The following is a 14,509-nucleotide window of genomic DNA, read 5'->3' as shown; positions in this document are numbered from 1 at the left end:
TGGGCCAATTGGTGTGTTGGTGTGTTTCCGTGTCTATGCAAAACTGTGTAACAATTAAGCGCTCAAAGACACTGTCTGGCACGGAGGGCGCTGTATAAATGCAAGTTGCTATTGTTATTATGCAAACCTCTGTGTGAAGATGTACTTTGTTATTAGTATATATGTGTGTGTGTGTGTGCAAGTGAGTGTGGGTGTGAGATGTGTAAGGGTGAGTGAGGTGATTGCAGTAGCTTTGGTTTATACTCTGGAGAAACACAGAGTTGTATTGATTGCACTAATGGAATCTGCTGCTTTGTGCAGCCCTCAAACTGAGCTGTTCTCTTGTTTCAGTGCCTGGTATCTGCCTGCTGTTGTCTTGATCCCAGCGACTGCTGCAGCCTCTGCAATCCCAGCAAATGCTGAGCAATTCCTGCTAAGGGAAGCAATACAAAAGCTGTTCCTCTGTTCTGTGGGGAAGGGAATTCTGTGCTGCAACTCTGGGCCCAGATTCCATCCTAAACCCAGGATCCAGCTACTGTCACCCAACAATTCTATTACTCTGTTCAGGTAAATGCTGGGACTGGGTTTGGGGTTACCTGAGCACATGAACACAAGTATACTGCACTTATATACCTGGGAGAGTCTAAGGAGATGCTTGTGAGTGGATGTGGATGCATGGGAGTGCACCCTGGTCTGAATGAGTGTTTGTGGTGTTTACACCAGTGAATGTTTATGTAAATTTGTGGGTGAGAGAATGTGTGTATTCCTACACAAATCTGCATGTGTGTGTGTGTAGATTTGAGTATGTGAATATGTGCGTGTGAATGAGTTTGTAAGATGCCCAACTTCTATTCATAATTGCACTTAACTACTCTCAACCTCTGTCAGACATTAATGATGTTATCTAGAGTGACATTATATGGAGTTTATCCTCTGGGACATGGAGTAACTCGGGATTATCCTGTGTGTTTATCTGTGTACAGGAGGAGACGCTAAGACCAGATAGACACGATGGAGACCACTCAGTTTGACAATCACACGTCGTTCTCCATTCATGGGCATAAAATGCAATTCAATGTTATTAAGTTTCTCACCACAATAAACAATGTAACGGTCGGACACTGTTATAATTCGCAGGCCCGCAGCACTGTACTTCAGGGGCTACCCTTTGGCGGGATCCCCACTGTCCTGGCCACTAATGTTGTCCTGTGGATGGTAAGGGTTTGAACTGTCAGCTTGTTGTGTGTTACTGCTTGTTAAAGTTTCCAGCCCCTCTCACAGCCCCTCTCACAATCACAGCCCCTCTCACAGCCCCTCTCACAATCACAGCCCCTCTCACAGTCTTGCTGGTTAGCTTCCTGCTCTTTGTCCCGCTGGGACCTCTTTAACCATCTTGGAACTCGGTTATTACTCAAATAACCCTGGTACTACTCGAAATGAGAAACCAATCTTATCTCCCAGTTTCCTGGCCAACAATCCCTCAAATAAAATTAGTCATTCCTTTCATGGCTGTTTGTGGGTCATCGCTGTCTGCAGTCGGGCTGATGCATTCACCTGCAGATAATAGTCACTACATTTTACAGTGAAAGGCTTTAAGACCTCCTCCCGATGTGAAAGGTGTTATACCAAATTCAAGGATTATTATCGTCTAAATCCAAGTGTAAAGAATTGCAACCTTAAATTACAAATCTACTCCCATTGATAAGCCCCAGTGTCTGGCACTGCCTCAGTCACATCCCAGCTCCCTCCATCAACATGTGTGACTCAGCTCTGAGCTAACAGTCACACTGACACCACAGAGAGAACTCAACTCCCAGCTGTCACTGACCTGGATTGTGGACAGACAGTGCAGAGGGAGCTTTACTGTGTCTCCAACTCTGACCTCAGTGTGTGGACGGACTTACAGTGTAGAGGGAGCTTTACTGTGTCTCTAACCCTGACCTGGGAGTGTGGACGCACAGTGTAGAGGGAGCTTTACTGTGTCTCTACCCCTGACCTGGGAGTGTGGACGCACAGTGTAGAGGAGCTTTACTGTGTCTCTACCCCTGACCTGGGAGTGTGGACGCACAGTGTAGAGGGAGCTTTATTCTGTATTTCAGCATTCAGTTTAATAGATGTTCAGTACATTTAATGACAGATAGTGATTGTAATTAAGGGGAGATAATGATGGTGTCTGATGGTGTCTGTTCCCAGGTGCTGCTGCTGGTGTTCTCCTGCCTGAGGAAGGCGGCCTGGGATTATGGGCGCTTGGCTCTGTTGATGGATAATGACAGGTTGGAGCCTGAGAAAATATAGAATTTGGTGTCGGGTTTGCTTTATCATGTCTTTTCCCCGAGGGCTGGACTTTTCTTGGAATCTGGGGTGTCGCGCTTTCTGATCTGACATTTGAATATCCTGGAGCCAGACAATATAATCCTGTTTGGCTGATCTCAGAAAAAGGCCAACACCAGCCTCTCTCACACAAATTTTAATATCCGTCCTGAATTAACCCTCTGATCACCTGCTCCTCCTTGGTTGATGCAGCAGGATCCTAGATTACAATCAAATCAGATCCTGAGTCTGGCTTAAATCAGTTCAGCTCTGGGCAGAACATATCTGGAGAACTGAGTATATTGTGGTTGGTTACAGGGCTGGGGGGATGAACTACAAGGAAAAATGAGATAATCTTAGGGTATTTCAGATGTTCCCAGGCAGCAGAATAAGAGGGACAGGCTCAGGGTGTGAGGTTTAGTGTAGGCAGGTGGACGTTCACTGCTATTCTCTGTTGTTCCCAGTGTAACGTCTCTATTCTATGGGGAGCAGACGGATAAAGAGAAATCTCCATCTGAATCCAGCCCCTCAGATGTGGAGAGTAAGGATGTGGTAAGTTGGGTTCCTGTTGCTATAAGTAACAATGGACAGAAGTTCAGGTAACAAATGTCAATGTCATGGTTTTGGCTCCACTGTCAGAGATGCCATCCTTCGGATGAGAGATTAAACTGAGGTTACTTCTGCCTGTTCAGATGGACATTAGAGCTCCCATGGCACTATTTGAAAAGCGAAGGGAGTTTCTCCCCAGTGTCCTGGTCAATAAAACAAAATGGTCACTCATTCCATGGCTGTTTATGGGACTGGCTGCTGTGATTCACCCACCAAAATACACAGTCAAATCCACTTTACAGTATATCCTGTGATGCGCTTTAAGATGTCTCAACAGAGAGCCCAGCAGTGTGAGGAGGTTAACTGAGTGAGGTGGAACAGAGTGGGAATTTGCTGAGAGTGGGAACTTGGTGCAGGGGGAGAACTTGGCGCAGGGGGGGATCTTGGTGCATAATTATAAAATATATAAGTTATATTAATATAAAACATGTCTGGGAATACGGCAGGAGACCAGTTGCATGCACAATGTGTTTAATGCGGGAACTCCAGGATGCTTTATGTGTTCTGGACAAACATGTGTAGGAAGTGCCTCCGGCTGCTCGAGCTGGAGCTCAGGGTTGAGCTCGAGGAGAGGCTGGAGTAACTACATAGCACACGGGAGGCTGAAGAGTTCATGGATCGAACGTTTCAGGAGGTGGTCACCCCACAGCCACAGAGGGTTTGGAAAGAGAGTGAATGGGTGACCACCCGGCATGGCAGGAAGCGGGGATGGGCAGTGCAGAAATCCCCTGAGAGTGTGGCACTCACAAACCAGTTCTCTGTACTGAATCCCGGTGAGGGTGATGACACCTCTGGGGAGGGGAGTCAAAAATAAACAGATGCACAGGGGGACACAGGGAAGAGTCAGTGCAATGGTGAAGGGAGTGGACAGATGTTTCTGCAACCAAAGACGCCTGGTATGTTGCCTCCCTGGTGCCAGAGTTGAAGACATCACAGAATGGGTACAAAACATTCTACAGGGGGAAGGGAATCCAGAAGTCGTGGTCCATGTTGGGATTCATGACGTAGAGAAAAAAAGGGCTGAGATCCTACAAAGAGTATCAGAAACTAGGGAAAAAGCTAAACAAAGATGATGATCTCTGGATTACTCCCAGTGCCTTGTGCAAGTGAATATCAAAACAGCAGACAAATGGTGCAGAAAGGAGGGCTTCAGGTTCCTGGATCATTGGGACCAGTTCTGGGGCAAATGGGACCTGTACAAGGTGAATGGGTTACACCTGAACAGGGCTGGGACCAATGTCCTTGCAGGGAGGTCAACTAGTGCTGTGGGGAAGGGGGAATTTTGAGGGGGAAAGGGAATCAAGATGTAGCATTAGAGTGGACAAACACCTTACGTAGAGGATTGGGAGAGACGAATAGCAATGTAATGAGTAATCTAGAAAAAGGAGGGATTAGACGGGGGAAAAAATGCAGAACAGACTCGGTTGGTCTTGGAGTGCATGTACATAAATGTTTGGAGTGTGACAAATAAGGTTGGTGAGCTGCGGCTCAGATTGCCAAATGGGGTTATAATGTAGTGGCAATTGTGGAGACCTGGCTCAAACAAGGGCAGGAATGGGAGCTGAATATTCCTGGCTACAATGTATTCAGGAGGGATAGGGAAGGAAAAAAAGGAAGGATGGTGCGGGGGGCAATATTGATTAAAGACGTTGTTACGGCCCTGGAAAAGAATGATGTGCTAGAGGGTTCAAAAACAGAATCTATTTGGTTAGTGTTAAGGAGCAGAAAAGGAGCTGTTACTCTGTTAGGTATGTACTATAGACCACCAAATAGTGGGAAGGAGATAGACAAGAAAATCTGCAGCAGATTTCAGAAAGATGCAAAACCAATAGAATAGTGATAATGGGAGACTTCAATTATCCAAACATAGACTGGCAAAATAACAGTGTAAAGGGCAAGGAGGGGGAAGGATTCCTGAAATGTGTGCAGGATAACTTTCTGGATCAGTACGTTTCCAGCCCAACGAGGAAGGAAGCAGTGCTGGATCTAGTGCTAGAGAATGAAGTGGTGCAAGTAGAGCAGGTGTCAGTAGGAGAGCATCTGGACAACAGTGATCACAACACCATTAGGTTTAGAGTACTATGGAAAGGGACAAGGAACATTCAAAGATGAAGATACTCAACTGGAAGAGGCTAATTTCAGTGAGTTAAAAAGGGATGTAGCCAAGGTGGACTCGAAAGAAAGATTGGTAGATAAAACAGCTAATGGAGTCCTGTAGCTCAGTGGTTAGAGCACTCGCTTTGCAAGTGAGAGACCTGAGTTCAATTCCAGGTAGAGGGTGAAACCTTGGGCAAGTTTCCTTACTCCACACAGAGCCTAATAATAATCCCTCCAAAACCAAAAGCAATAATAAATTGGTAATTTTCAATCTACGACTATTTGTGAGACATTGCTGTGTGCAATTGGCTGCCGCGTTCACCCACAAATATACAGTCAATTCACTTTACAGTGTGTTCTGTGAAGCGCTTTGGGACGTCCTCCCGACGTGAAAAGCGCTATATCAAATGCAAGGATTATTATTATTATAATGAGCAATGGGAAGTCTTCAAGGACAGAACAAATACATTCCCACATAGGGTAAAGGTAGGGCATCCAAACCTCCCTGGATGAATAAGGAAATTGGTATTAAAATAAAACCGAAAAAGGAGGTTTATGATAAATGACAGGTTCAAAATACAGAAGATAATCAAATAGAATATAGAAAGTACAGAGGAGAACTGAGAAAGGAATTATTGTATGAGAAAAGATTAGTGGGTATCATAAAAGTAAAGGTATTTTGTAAGCATAAAGAATAAAAGGTTAGTCAAAGGTAGGATAGGTAGGGACCAAAGAGGAAATCTTCTTTTGGAGGCAGAGGGCATGGCTGATGTACTTTGCATCTGTCTTCACAAAAGAAAAGGATGCAGCCAATGTCACAATCCTCCTTGGACATTAGGGTGGTTCCAGAGGTATGGAGGGTTGCAAAGATTACTCATCTGTACAAAATGGGACAGAAGGATAAACCCGGGAACTACAGGCCAGTCAGCCTGACGTCAGTAGTGGGGGAACTTCAAGAGACTATAATCTGGGACACAATTAATTTTCACTTTGAAAAATATGGGTTAATAAAGGACAGGCAACATGGGTTTGTTAAAGGTAAATTGTGTCTAACAAACCTGATAGAGGTTTTTGATGAAGTAACGGAGAGGGTGGATGAAGATAGTGCAGTTGATGTAGTTTATATGGATTTTCAAAAGGTGTTTGATGATGTGCCACATAAGAAACTTGTCAGCAAAATGGAAGCCCCCGGTATTAAAGGGACAGTGGCAGTGGATACAGAACTGTCTGGGAGACAGAAAGCAGAGAGTGGTGGTGAACAGTTGTTTCTCTGACAGGAGGAAGTGTGCAGTGGTGTCCCCCAGGGATCAGTATTGGGACCACTGCTGTTTGTGATCTATATAAATGATCTGGACTTGGGTATAGGGAGGACAATTTCCAAGTTTGCAGATGATACTAAGCGAGGAAAGTAGTAAACAGTGAGGAGGATAGTAACAGACTGCAAGAGGACATAGACAGACTGGGAAACTGGGCAGACACGTGGCAGATGATGTTTAATGTGGAGAAATGTGAAGTGATGCATTTTGGGAGGAAGACTGAGGAGAGGCAATATAAGTTAGATAATAATAATAATAATCCTTGCATTTGATATAACACTATTCACGTCTTCTAGACGTCTCAAAGAGCTTCACAGAATATACTGTAAAGTGAATTGACCGTATATTTGCTACAATCTTAAAGGGGTTGAATGAACAGAGAGACCTGGGGGTTCATTTAAGTAAATCTTTGAAGGTCGCACAACAGGTAGATAAAGCTGTTAAAAAAAAGCATCCGGGATACACGGCTTTATAAATAGGGGCATAGAATAAAACAGTCAGGAAGTTATGATGAACCTTTATATAAAACACGGGTTAGGCCTCAGCTACAGACTGTGCTCAGTTCTGGGCCCACACTTTAGGAAGGATGTCAAGGCATTGGAAAGGGTGTGAAGGAGATTGACCAGAATGGTACCAGGAATGAGAGACTTCAGTTATCAGGAGAGGCTCGAGAAGCTCGGATTATTCTCCTTGGAGCAGAGAAGGTTAAGAGGAGACTTAATAGAAGTTTTCAAAATGATGAGGGGATTCGATAGGGAGAACAAGGAGAAACTATTTCCACTGGCGGGTGGGTCAGTAACCCGAGGGCACCGAGTTAAAATAGTTGTTAAAAGAAACAGAGGGGAGGTGAGGAGAAATGTTTTCACACGGTGAGTTGTTGGGATCTGGAATCCATTGCCTGAAAGGCCGGTGGAAGCTGATTCGATAAAAGCTTTTAAGAGAGAAATAGATTATTATTTGGGGAGGACAAGTATGCAGGGCTATGGGTAGAGCGCGGGGGAGTGGGGTTGATCAGGGCTATGGGTAGAGCGCGGGGGAGTGGGGTTGATCAGGGCTATGGGTAGAGCGCGGGGGAGTGGGGTTGATCAGGGCTATGGGGGGAGAGCAGGGGAGTGGGGTTGATCAGGATTATGGGGAGAGAGCGGGGGAGTAGGGTTGATCAGGGCTATGGGGAGAGAGCGGGGGGAGTGGGGTTGATCAGGGCTATGAGGAGAGAGCAGGGGAGTGGGGTTGATCAGGGTTATGGGGAGAGAGCGGGCGAGTGGGGTTGTTCAGAGTTATGGGGAGAGAGCGGGGGAGTGGGGTTGTTCAGAGTTATGGGGAGAGAGCGGGGGGAGTGGGGTTGATCAGGGCTATGGGAAGAGCGCAGGGGAGAGAGCGGGGGGAGTGGGGTTGATCAGGGCTATGGGAAGAGCGCGGGGGAGTGGGGTTGATCAGGGCTATGGGGAGAGCAGGGGGGAGTGGGGTTGATCAGGGCTATGGGGAGAGAGCGGGGGAGTGGGGTTGATCAGAGCTATGGGGAGAGAGCGGGGGGAGTGGGGTTGATCAGGGCTATGGGGAGAGAGCGGGGGGAGTGGGGTTGATCAGGGCTATGGGGAGAGAGCGGGGGGAGTGGGGTTGATCAGGGCTATGGGAAGAGCGCAAGGGAGTGGGGTTGATCAGGGCGATGGGGAGAGCGCGGGGGAGTGGAGTTGATCAGGGCAATGGGGAGAGAGCGGGGGAGTGGGGTTGAATTGGAAGCTCCTTCTGTGGTTTATAATTTTATGAAGTGCAGCTTTGAGCTAATTTTGGATGGCAAATTTCCTTGTGGGCAACACGGCTCAGCATGAAATGTGTGAGAGCACCATCTTCCACCATCACAGCTCGGGCACAACCCTTCCCATTGAGTGATGCTTCCACCATTTGCCCGTGTGGAGTTTAAGCAGCAGCTGCTGGCGTCTCCACAGGCCGATCACGGTGGATTCCAGGCGCTGGACTTACATATGTGTCACTAACCCTTTCCGGCAGCTGTTGTCTCAGATTTCCTCAACAGCAATCTGGCAGGCAGCTGCCTTCAGGATGGTGGGAGGACCATTACAGGACAGCTCATGACATGCCAAAACATTATTGTACGCTGGACCAGAAGATATGATGATATCTGATACAAGTTGTGGACTAATTCCATTAGTGAAAATTGCCCACAGACTGTCTGCAGGCTGTACCTACTCTGTGCCAAGAGCATTGTTATTGTTATTTGTATTGAATTTCCGTCTGTTCTCTTTCCCTCGCAGGGGTTCTGCTCCTGGCTCTCGTCTCTCTATTACATGAGGTAAGCACCAGTCTGTCAGGCACCGTTTGTACATGTGCTGCCGTTTGGAGATGATGTTATTTCTGTTTGTTTCCAGGGATTCGGAGATTCAGTGTAAGAGCGGCATCGATGCCACCATCTACCTCTCGTTCCAGCGCCACATCCTGGTGCTGCTCACACTGATCTGTGTCCTGTCCATTGGGATCATCCTCCCGGTCAACTTCTCTGGTGATCTACTGGGTAAGAGGGGGAGGGGGCTGAGGGGGAGAGGGGCTGAGGGGGTGGGGGGCCGTGTTTGGGGGAGGGGGGCAGTGGGGGAGGGGTAGTTACATTGTGAATATTTCTATTGCAGGTTCAAGTCCACAGCATTTCGGACGCACAACGATTGCAAATGTACCAGCTGAGTAAGTGAAGTGAAGAAGAGGGAGGAGCGCTTCACTCCTGTGTTTGTTGTAACTCTGCTGTGTGAGGCTGCAACACTAATAACAACAATATTACATGTGTACAATGCCCTTCATGTCAGGAGGACGTCACAAGGGGCTAAACAATCAGTGTTTTGGACCCGAGCTGGGGGTCAAGATCAGGGAGGGTGGAGGGTAGGCGGGGAAGGAGAGTGACCAGAGTAATGGTAGAAGAGGAGGATCTTGAAACAAGTCTTGAAGGAGGCAAGGGAGGTGGTGAGATGGAGGGACTGGAGGAGTGGCAGAAAGCCTGCCCGCCAATGGTGGAGCAGGCGAGGTGGGGGACGTGAAGCAGGCGGAGCCTGCTGAGCGGAGGGAGTGGGCAGGATGGTAGGGGGTTAGGAGGTGGCAGAGGTAGGGGTGAGCAAGACCATGGAGGCCTCTGAAAGTGAGGGTCAGGATCTTGAACTGTATCCTCCTAGTGTTGGGAAGGCAGTGGAGTTGAGCGAAGAGGGGCGTGATAGGGTCACGGAGGCTGGTGCGGGAGAGGACACATAGCTGCAGAGTTCTGGATGATCTGCAGCCTATGGAGGGAGGAGGCTGACAAGCAGGGAGTTTGCGTAATAGAGCTTGGATGTAATGAAGGCGGGTGTGAGGGTCTCGGGGGCCTATGGAGTTAGACAGTGGCGGAGCCGGGTGATGTTGCGGAGGTGGGGAAGGCAGAGCGGGTCATGGCGCAGATATGGGGTAGTTGAGGGACAAATGAGACCCCAAGGTTCGGGACTAGCTCAGTGAGGGGGAGTGAGCCCCATGGATGATGATACTGTCAGCGTCTGAGGTGAGGAGGCGCTGACGGGAGCCAGTCAGGATCCTCGGTCTTGTTGACGTTTAACTGTAGAAAGTCAGCTCTCTCTCTCATCCAGGACTTGATGTCTGACAGGACAGCAGTGACACTGACGCTGCTGTGTGAGGCTGTAAGGCAGTAACATTGAGACTGATGTTCTCTGGTTTGCAGGGATGGGCTGCTCTGGCTGCACAGTATCTTTGCACTGATTTATTTCCTGATGACAGTGAGCTGTATGACCCATCACTCGCTGCAGCTGGAATATCAGGAGAATGAGAAGGTGGGTCACAGTTAGAGCACGCGGGGGTGGGGGGGGGGGGGGCAGTGCCAGTGATGATCAGCTCATGTCTCTTTCTCAAGCAGGTGGCGAGGACGCTGATGATTGCACAGATTCCAAAGGAAATCTCTGACCCTGGTCTCCTCACCAAGCACTTCCAGTGAGTGGCCGGGGAGCGGGAGGGCCTGTGGAGCAGGAGGGCGAGTGGAGGGCTTGGGTAGGGGCTGGGGAGGAGCAGGGGTGTGGGTGGCGGTGGGCGGAGGAGTGTGTGGTGCTGGGTTAGGGGAGGGGCTGGGGAGGGGGAGGGCGATCTACCGTCAAAGAATGGTGGATTATAATGGATAATTCTACAGTAAATGCTCAGTAATTAGGTGATGGGGGTGTGGTTGGGGGCGTGGACGCTTCCAGCTGAACTGGATTCAAGGTGGACCTGCCTGGCAATAGAATTAGTACAGTGTGAGGCTTGACCGGCCGGGGGCGCGGGGCCTGACCGGCCGGGGGCGCGGGGCCTGACCGGTCGGGGGCGGGGCCTGACTGGCAGGCGGGACTCGTGTGGGAGGGGGCTGGATCCTGGTTGTAGGGGAGGCGCATGGAGTACCCCATGGCAGAGGCTGAGGCCCGCGCCCCCGGCCGGTCAGGCCTCACACTGTACTAATTCTATTGCCGGGCAAATCCACCTTGGATCCAATGTGTGTGTGTGTGTGTGTGTGTGTGTTACAGTGAGGCTGAGTGTGTGTGTGTGTTACAGTGAGGCGTATCCTGGCTGCACTGTCAGTGACATTCAGTTCTGCTTTGATGTTCGAAGACTCATGAAACTGGAATCTGAGAGGTAAGAAATCACACACACAGACGGGGAGCAGATCACAGGGGTGATGTGGGGGGGAGTTGGGGTTGTGGGTGGTGTGGTGAGATCATGGAGAAGGTTGAAGATGAGGCTGAGAAGCCTTTGGAGACAGTTGAGGACGAGGTTGATGGCGACTCCTGGCTGCTGATAGTCTGGCGCTGGTGGAGGGTTGAGCTGGGAGGCTGGTTAGTGCGGCATTTAACAGTATCGAGTCTGGAGGTTAATTAATTTGAGGATCTCAGCTGCATTGGTTGTGGTGCAGGTCAGGGGTGATGTGGAGGAAAGAGAACCTGGTCAGATACCAGATGGAAGGTTTGAAGGGGAGTTGAGGAATGAATAAAACTCTTGAGACTCAGCATAGAGTTGGTGATTTGGAGTCATATAATATTAATAATCCTTGCATTTGATATCACATCTTCAAGACGTATCAAAGCGCTTCACACAATATACTAAAGTGAATTGACGTATATTAAAATGCGGCAGCCAATTGCGCACGTTATTTTTTCGGAAAGAATTATCACCCTCTGGATAGGCGATCCACCAATCAACTAACAACCTACTTAATGCTAGGTAAACAGGCGTGTGGAGTAAGGAAACTTGCCCAACATTTTGCTCTGCCCGGGAATCGAACCCAGGTGCTTTTACTTGTGAGGCGAGTGCTCTAACCACTGAGCTACAGGCTCCACATATGATGTTAATGTGATGAGAGTACCTGATGGAGGATATTGTCCAGGATTTGATGTCTGACTGTCTGCTGCCTGGGAGTGGAGCAGGGAGTTTAGATCATGACATGTTCATGTGGATCCCATGTTGTCAGCAAGTGGAGTGGGGAGGGGGGTGGATTTAGATCTAGTGAGACTGAGGGTAGAGCCCTGAGGAGCATCATATCTAACTGTGTGAGGCAGGAAGACCTGGGACTAGGTAGGAGTGACAAATAGGGACACACAAAGGGTGTCGTTAGTGACTTTGACCAGTGGGTGGGACAGACACACACCCAGACGTGTACACAAGCTACAAAGATGTGCATGCTCACACAGACATCACAGACATGAATGTACACAGGCATGCAGACACACACACTGGGGTTGCTCTCTTATGAGTTTGCCTACAAAACACACAATTACTACACTTTACAGTAAATCCTGTCAAGCACTTTGAGATATGACGTGAATGGTGTTCTATGAAATGCTTTAAAGGTTCATTAATATTGTATAATTTCTCTCTCAGGCATAAGGCAATGAGAGGTCGATTGTATTTCACAGCCAAGGCCCAGAAAGAGGGGAAGATAATGATCAGGACAAACTCCTGTGCTCGAATTTGCTGCTGTGAGTGTGGTTTTGCGAAGGTGAGTGGGGTGGGGAGGTGGCATTTCACTTCCAGGATCTGGGCTTGAGGCTCGATGACTCCCTCCCATTAGAGAGGTTTAAGGTTGTCTTGGCTTTTCCTGGCCACGGGGTGAACACAGTCCCATCAACTGATGATGGGAAGAGGCCTTGAGTGCTCTCACCTGGATCTGGTTTTATGCAACATTTCAGAATATTTACGATTCGCTCAACACTTAAGCAGCCTTCATTCAGAGGCCATTATAGGAATATAGGAACAGGAGGAGGTCATTCAGCCCCTCTAGCCTGTTCCACAATTCTATTAGGTCATGGTTGATCTATACATTGACTCAATTTAGATGCCTTTGCCCCACATCCCTTGATACCCTGACCTAACACACATCTATCCACCTCAGTCTTGAAAATTCTGGAGATTTTGAAATGCTTCATAAACAAAGTAACTCTGGACCAAGATGGAATTTCTCCCCCATTAGGGGAATAGATGAGAGAAATAAATATACCCTAAGTAATAACAATAATCATTGCATTTGATATCAAGTCTTTGAGATGTCTCAAAGCTCTTCACAGAATATATTGTAAAGTGAATTGACTTTAATAATACATTCCTCAAAAAAGAAAGGTATTTCTTCAGTCCATTTGATCTTATTCTTTCAGAATCCCCACCCAAAGTCAATAAAAACGCAAATATATATTTTATATACGGGAGCAATAATAAGTAAACCAAGCCTCGCATTTCATACAGCCCCTCGAACACAGACATGTCTAAAGCGTTTCACAGGAAATTACAGTCAAGTATAGTGACTGTATGTAGGCAAACATAGTGCCCAGCAATATCCCACAAACATGAGGCAAATGTCTAATTTATCTACAAAATTAACAGATATGAGGAAATAACAAGCAAATGGGATTAGAGAGCTCCAGTGGGGGAGCGAGCCCCAGCACAGACACCATGGGCTATAGCTCACTGTACTGCCTCTCTCTGACCCTCAGGTGGATGCTGAGCAGTATTACAGTGAGTTGGAAGAAAAACTTACAGACGAGTTTTATGCCGAACTGAACCGCATCTCCTTAAAACGTTTAGGAATGGGATTCGTAACATTCCAAGATGATCGGATGACAGCAGTGTAAGTGTGTCTGCAACTCACGCACACCCTCACACACCCCCTCACGCCCGCACGCGCCCACACAACACCACATGCCCACACGCACCCAAATCCTCACACACTCACACCCTCATACACACACACACACGCGTCTTGAAGACATGATAATGATTATTATTATTATTGAGATGTTTTTCTGCCATTTACAATATTCCAGAATAAAAGGCATGGCTTCAATTAGGCAGCACTGTGCTGTGGTGGGTCTGTACAGCTCTGCACATCACAGCCTCTGTCTGTGTGTCCCTTTTGGTTTCTCACACCTCCGCCTCACACATTCTCTCTGTATCTCTCACGGTTTCTTACACGCTCTGTCTCTCTCTCTCTCACACGCTCTGTCTCTCTCTCTCTCACACGCTCTGTCTCTCTCTCTCTCACACGCTCTGTCTCTCGCTCTCTCACACGCTCTCTCTCTCTCACACGCTCTGTCTCTCTCTCTCACACGCTCTGTCTCTCTCTCTCTTTCACACGCTCTCTCTCTCTCTCTCTCTCACACACGCTCTCTCTCTCTCACACGCTCTGTCTCTCTCTCTCACACGCTCTGTCTCTCTCACACGCTCTGTCTCTCTCTCTCTCTCACACACCCTCCTGTCTCTCTCTCTCTCTCTCTCTCTCACACACACCCTCTGTCTCTCTCTCACACGCTCTGTCTCTCTCTCTCTCTCTCTCACATCCTCTGTCTTTCTCTCTCTCTCTCTCACACGTTCTGTGACTCTCTCGCACTCTCCAGTATAGTGAAGGATTACAGACGGACGCGGTGCCAGCGACGGCCGCAGCAATCCAGCATCACCACTGTGGTGAAGTCCCACCAGTGGAACGTGAGCTACGCACCAGCTCCCAACAACATCATCTGGTAGGAATGTCAGCGAGAGATGGTGGGGCCAGGAGCCAGGGTTCAGGTGGCAGCTCAGGCTCTGGGAACAATGTCCTGTGATTAATATTCGGGTTGTCAGGAGGGGAGGCCGGGCGGGGGCAGAGCCTCTCGGCTGAGATCACAAACAAAACTAGAACCAATTGTTCTGTTTTCATCAACACAACAAGG

At 48.3% G+C, this 14,509-nt stretch overlaps 1 protein-coding gene across 2 annotated transcripts in view; it reads left to right on the top strand.

Moving 5' to 3' along the window:
* The first annotated feature begins 413 nt into the window (after nucleotides 1-413).
* tmem63c (transmembrane protein 63C) overlaps nucleotides 414-14,509 on the top strand; it is a 28,508-nt gene continuing 14,412 nt past the window's right edge. For both annotated transcript variants that reach the window (XM_007910544.2, XM_007910546.2), the window contains exons 1-13: nucleotides 414-546; nucleotides 963-1,194; nucleotides 2,173-2,252; nucleotides 2,754-2,841; nucleotides 8,582-8,619; nucleotides 8,696-8,838; nucleotides 8,951-9,002; nucleotides 10,015-10,123; nucleotides 10,207-10,280; nucleotides 10,869-10,949; nucleotides 12,192-12,309; nucleotides 13,298-13,431; nucleotides 14,198-14,320. In XM_007910544.2, coding sequence (XP_007908735.1) covers nucleotides 991-1,194; nucleotides 2,173-2,252; nucleotides 2,754-2,841; nucleotides 8,582-8,619; nucleotides 8,696-8,838; nucleotides 8,951-9,002; nucleotides 10,015-10,123; nucleotides 10,207-10,280; nucleotides 10,869-10,949; nucleotides 12,192-12,309; nucleotides 13,298-13,431; nucleotides 14,198-14,320 — 1,244 coding nt within the window. In that variant the 5' untranslated portion in view covers nucleotides 414-546; nucleotides 963-990. The remainder of the gene's footprint in view (nucleotides 547-962; nucleotides 1,195-2,172; nucleotides 2,253-2,753; nucleotides 2,842-8,581; nucleotides 8,620-8,695; nucleotides 8,839-8,950; nucleotides 9,003-10,014; nucleotides 10,124-10,206; nucleotides 10,281-10,868; nucleotides 10,950-12,191; nucleotides 12,310-13,297; nucleotides 13,432-14,197; nucleotides 14,321-14,509) is intronic.

Source organism: Callorhinchus milii, unplaced genomic scaffold (genome assembly GCF_018977255.1).
Source record: "Callorhinchus milii isolate IMCB2004 unplaced genomic scaffold, IMCB_Cmil_1.0 Scaffold54, whole genome shotgun sequence".
NCBI lineage: Eukaryota > Metazoa > Chordata > Chondrichthyes > Chimaeriformes > Callorhinchidae > Callorhinchus > Callorhinchus milii.
This window is presented reverse-complemented; position numbering and strand designations above follow the sequence as displayed.